Raw genomic sequence first — 4123 nt, forward strand, 5'->3', positions numbered from 1 at the left:
CGGCCGTTTTCCTGGGGCTCGCTGGGGCTCTTGAGGCGCTGACGCTTTGTGACTCGTCCCTTGCTGTGTTTAAGGCGGGGGGCGGGGGACGGGGGCCGTGTCCCTGCGCTCCCCCCTGCCCGGTCCAGCGGCTGCAGGGAGCTGGTGAGGCATCGCTCCCTCGGGCGGCTGAACCGTGCTGCCCCTCCGCCGCAGCGAGCCCCCGGGGTGCGAATGGTGAAGTGCGGAGCCGGGGCAGAGCAGGAGCCTGGACCCCCTTGGGCTGCGGTGGGGGGAACCGAGGCCTGGACGCTCTGCGGGGCCAAGATCAGCCCGGCTGTGGGCGAGGCTGTCGGCTTATCGCTGCTGAGAAGGGCAGTCCGGCTCCTTCCCGCTCCCTGCGTGCAGTCTCTCCCCATCCCTCGCTCTTGGTGGCCTTGACTGGGTGGACAAACATCGGCGTTACCACCCAGCCGGCGCTGGGGGGGTGCCCCCCTGCCTCGCAGGGCCACCTGACAGGGTGCTGGTGGCTTTGTAGGAGTTCAGTGGTCCCGTGCGGGAGTATGTCCCACCGTGCCCATGGTGCTGAGCAGCAATGGGGAAGGGCGTTGTGTTTGCTTGGCCTGAAGATGCCTCTTCCCATCTACCACCCCCACTGGAAAGTTTTGTGCCTCCTCGAGGCTGTGACCATCCCCCTCCCAGCCCCGTTTCCAACATTCTCCTCTTTGATATCAGCCTGGAGACAGAGAGATTTCATTCTCTTAATTTATTCTCTTTCTAGTGGCGGTTGGAGCCGTCATGCTTTTGTGGAAAGCTCTTTGTTGCGTGCGCGGGTTTATTTAAAGGCAGGATCTGCCAGCAGCGAGAGAGGCGGGGGGCTCCGATACCTGCTTGGGAGGGTGCCCCGCAGCTGCTGCTTGAAAAACAAGAGAGAAGTCGCTCGCTCTGGTTTGAAGCCTGCGCCTGAGAACTTCATCTCGTGTTTGCTTCTGCTTGTCAGATGAAAAAGCATATATAATCGCTTCTCGTTTGCCTCCTCCCTAGCGAAATCCGAGTGATTTTTATAGACCTGTCTTGCAGGATAAATGTTAACGACGTCTATTGACGTGACACTGAGCTGATGCTGCTCCAGAGCTGTGCCCCGCAACTCTAGAAATTCTCCTCCTGAGCTAACGGAGCTGCATGGTGGGGCGTGTGCAGCCAGTGCTGTTCCACTGCTGGGTGTTTATAGACGTCTTGTTTGAGCTTGTCCTTCTCCAGCCCTGTGCAAGTGGCTGTGCTCTGTAAAGTCCTCGATGATTAACACTGTCCGGGGGTCCCCTGAGCCTTTGCACCCTCCTCGGGCGTGGGGCAGAGCGGGAGTTGGCTGGGGTGCCGTGGGAAGCTCTCAGCAGCGGTCCAGAGGATCCTCTTTTAGGGCTAATTCTTCTTCTTAAAAACCCATGTTTTTCAGTGATCTGGAAGAAAATGCAAGTTAATGGAGGAAGATCTGGAGAAGATGCAACAACTTAGAGAATGATAAATAATGAGGAGGACAGGTCCTTGGTACAGTGATGTTGATTGCTTAGCTGGAGGGCTGTGTTTTGCAAGCAATAGTCGTTGCACTGAAGCACGATGTAATGCTTTGCATCTGAAAAAAAATATTAACCTTGAGTCAAGAGGATGGGGAGTTCTTGCTGGGGAGTTTAGCTTTGAAAAAATGCAAACGCGTTGTGGATTTTATTCTTGTTTTGAATATTGTATGTGATTCGGAGCCAGCCCTCCCTCTTCCAGCGCCCCAGCCCCCAGAAGAGGTGTTGAGTGGCTTCCGTAGAAGGAGACATGCAGTAGGTTTGATCTTTTAATCTGGAAAAGCGGACTGAGGAGGGCAGGAGCGAGGTGTATAAATCATCAGTGGTCTGCGGGTAGAGATTTATCATTCACCTCCTGTCCCCTGCCCAAGAACCGGGAGGTGGTGGCCGGCGCTGCTCTGTGGGGGCTCGGGACAAGCAGGGAGCTGGTTCTCTGCATCTGGTTAAGCCGTGAGAATTCGTGTTGGAAGTTGGGGGGGTCAGGAGGTGGCAATGCGATTTCATGGTGAAAAAAGCCATTTATTACAGACTGAAACCCTCTGGCTTGGGAAGCGTGTGAGCTGCATGTGGTGGGGGGTGCTCCCGTGTGTTTCCTGAGACTTTTCTCTGGGGATCTGTGGTCGGCTGCTCTCGGACACGATGGTGGGCTTGGTGGAGGTTTGGCCGAAGTTCTCGGTCTCGCCGTCATGCCGCACTTCAGGGAGGGCGTTGATAAACTAGAGACGGTTCAAAGAAGGGTTTCCAGTCAGAAATGTTGCACTGCAGCATGGGGTGGATTCTGCAGTGCCGAAAATTCATGCATCCAGCCAGGACGTCTTCCTAAAAACCTGCTGTGTTTCAAGTCCAGCCTTTGAACGTGAGGGAGGATTTTGAAAGGAAACATCCTAACGATCATTTACACAGGAACTCGGAGTGGTTAATAATAATGACTTTTGTTTTGGATTTACACCTGGTGAAGAGCTGACCTCCAGATGTTTTTCCTACCGCATCCTCGAGACCGGCTGTAGGACAACTGAAGAGCAGCAGAGCTTCGTTTATCTACTGTTAATGAAACAGTGGGAGACACTGGTACAGATGCTTGCGTGTTTGACAAGATTAATTAGTGTTTGTTGCTGTGCTGCAGATGAGCACACGAAATGTTATTACACACCTTGTTCTTGTCATGTCGTCAGGAAAGGCAGCGCTGCTTGTTACGTGTTGTCCTGGAGAGGAGCAGGCGCCGCAGATTCCAGCCCACATCTGCAAACGCTCGAGCTGCGCTGGGCCGGGGGCCTGTTCCTCCCCGTTCCTGGAGAGATGCCCTTGAATGTCAGAGTCGCGGTTACTACAATCGCTCCGCAGAGAGTGGCACCCACTCCTTCGGGCACCACAAAATCCCTTTTTACCTCCCGCCCCGAGCCTCGGCGCGGCTGAAACGCTGCGTGCGCTGAGCTGCGACAGTGACCTCCCATCTCTCCGGTGCTTGGAGCTTAACGAATGGCGGCGGCGAAACGCTGTAATGAAAACAAGTGTTTGGAGGAAGGGGGGTTGATGTCTTCATCTTGGACGTGTGGAGAGTGGTGGCCTGAACCAGCCCTTTCCGTGGAGCTTGGCAGATGCGCCTTTCTGGGGACATGTGCCGCCCGCCCCAATAATTGCTGTAGTGAGAGTGAAAAATGGACTGCCTCAGTGTAGCTGTGAGCTTAGAGTGCTGTTTATGTCTGTCTTACAAACAAGGTATTACAGCTGAGCAGACTTAATTACAGGGTGTTGTAAAGAATGAACCCCCAGGCAGAATCTAGAGACTGTAGTTAAGAGCTTAGCGTAAGAGAGAGAGGATTTGTGGAGGAACAGTCCAGATCCTCTCGTGTTAAGATTGATTTTAAGATACGAATCATCAAAGTGGCAAATCCCCTCCCCTGCCCCATCTTGCTGGCATTTTCAGGCGTTTATTTGGCACTCACAGAGCCTTTCTATCTTCTCTTGCAGATGTGTCGGTCGGCGATGCCTGCTGACTCGGCTTGGCCCCAGCCTTTCCGTGCGACAGTGAGTCCGAGGTTTTACTGAGAGTAACGGGATTAAGTTCTTCCCTGAGGGGCCCTGTCTAAGGCTTTGGGGCATGTGTGCGCTCCATCCGCTTAGTAATTTTGGTCAATCAATGCCATGTGTTAGCTGGGCACTTACCGCCTCGTGCCACCACGAGGGCACGGCCTATTTACGGGGGATGTAAGTGGGTGAAGGGGGAGCCTGGCTGGCTGCTGAGGCGGGCCTGGGTCTCTTGCAGGGGTGGCGGTACCCCTGTCACCCCTCTGTGCCGCTCTGCGGGACAGCTTTGCACCTGAGGAGGGCTGGGAGCCACAGAAGCCTTCTTGTTCCTGTCCTTCGTGCTGCTGGGCTTAGGGAGAAATAGTTATTTTCTGCTAAATTGGTCTCTAAGTGTAATTGCTGTGTAATCTCAGGAACATTAAATTACAAGCTCTTTATTTGGTACAGTGTGCAATTACCGTGGCAGTAAAGAGCAGGTTGCATGTTATCAGCATTATATAATGTGTTATCTGATATCCTATACCCTGATTTGGGTGGTGCCGGGGGTG

At 53.9% G+C, this 4123-nt stretch overlaps 1 protein-coding gene across 1 annotated transcript in view; it reads left to right on the plus strand.

The window, feature by feature from the left end:
• Window positions 1-4123, plus strand: part of SDHC (succinate dehydrogenase complex subunit C) — an 11795-nt gene that overhangs the window by 1024 nt on the left and 6648 nt on the right. Inside the window, exon 2 of the mRNA XM_009281262.1 lies at window positions 3519-3575. Coding sequence (XP_009279537.1) covers window positions 3519-3575 — 57 coding nt within the window. The remainder of the gene's footprint in view (window positions 1-3518; window positions 3576-4123) is intronic.

This window comes from Aptenodytes forsteri, unplaced genomic scaffold (assembly GCF_000699145.1).
Source record: "Aptenodytes forsteri isolate BGI_AS27 unplaced genomic scaffold, ASM69914v1 Scaffold276, whole genome shotgun sequence".
Taxonomy (NCBI): domain Eukaryota; kingdom Metazoa; phylum Chordata; class Aves; order Sphenisciformes; family Spheniscidae; genus Aptenodytes; species Aptenodytes forsteri.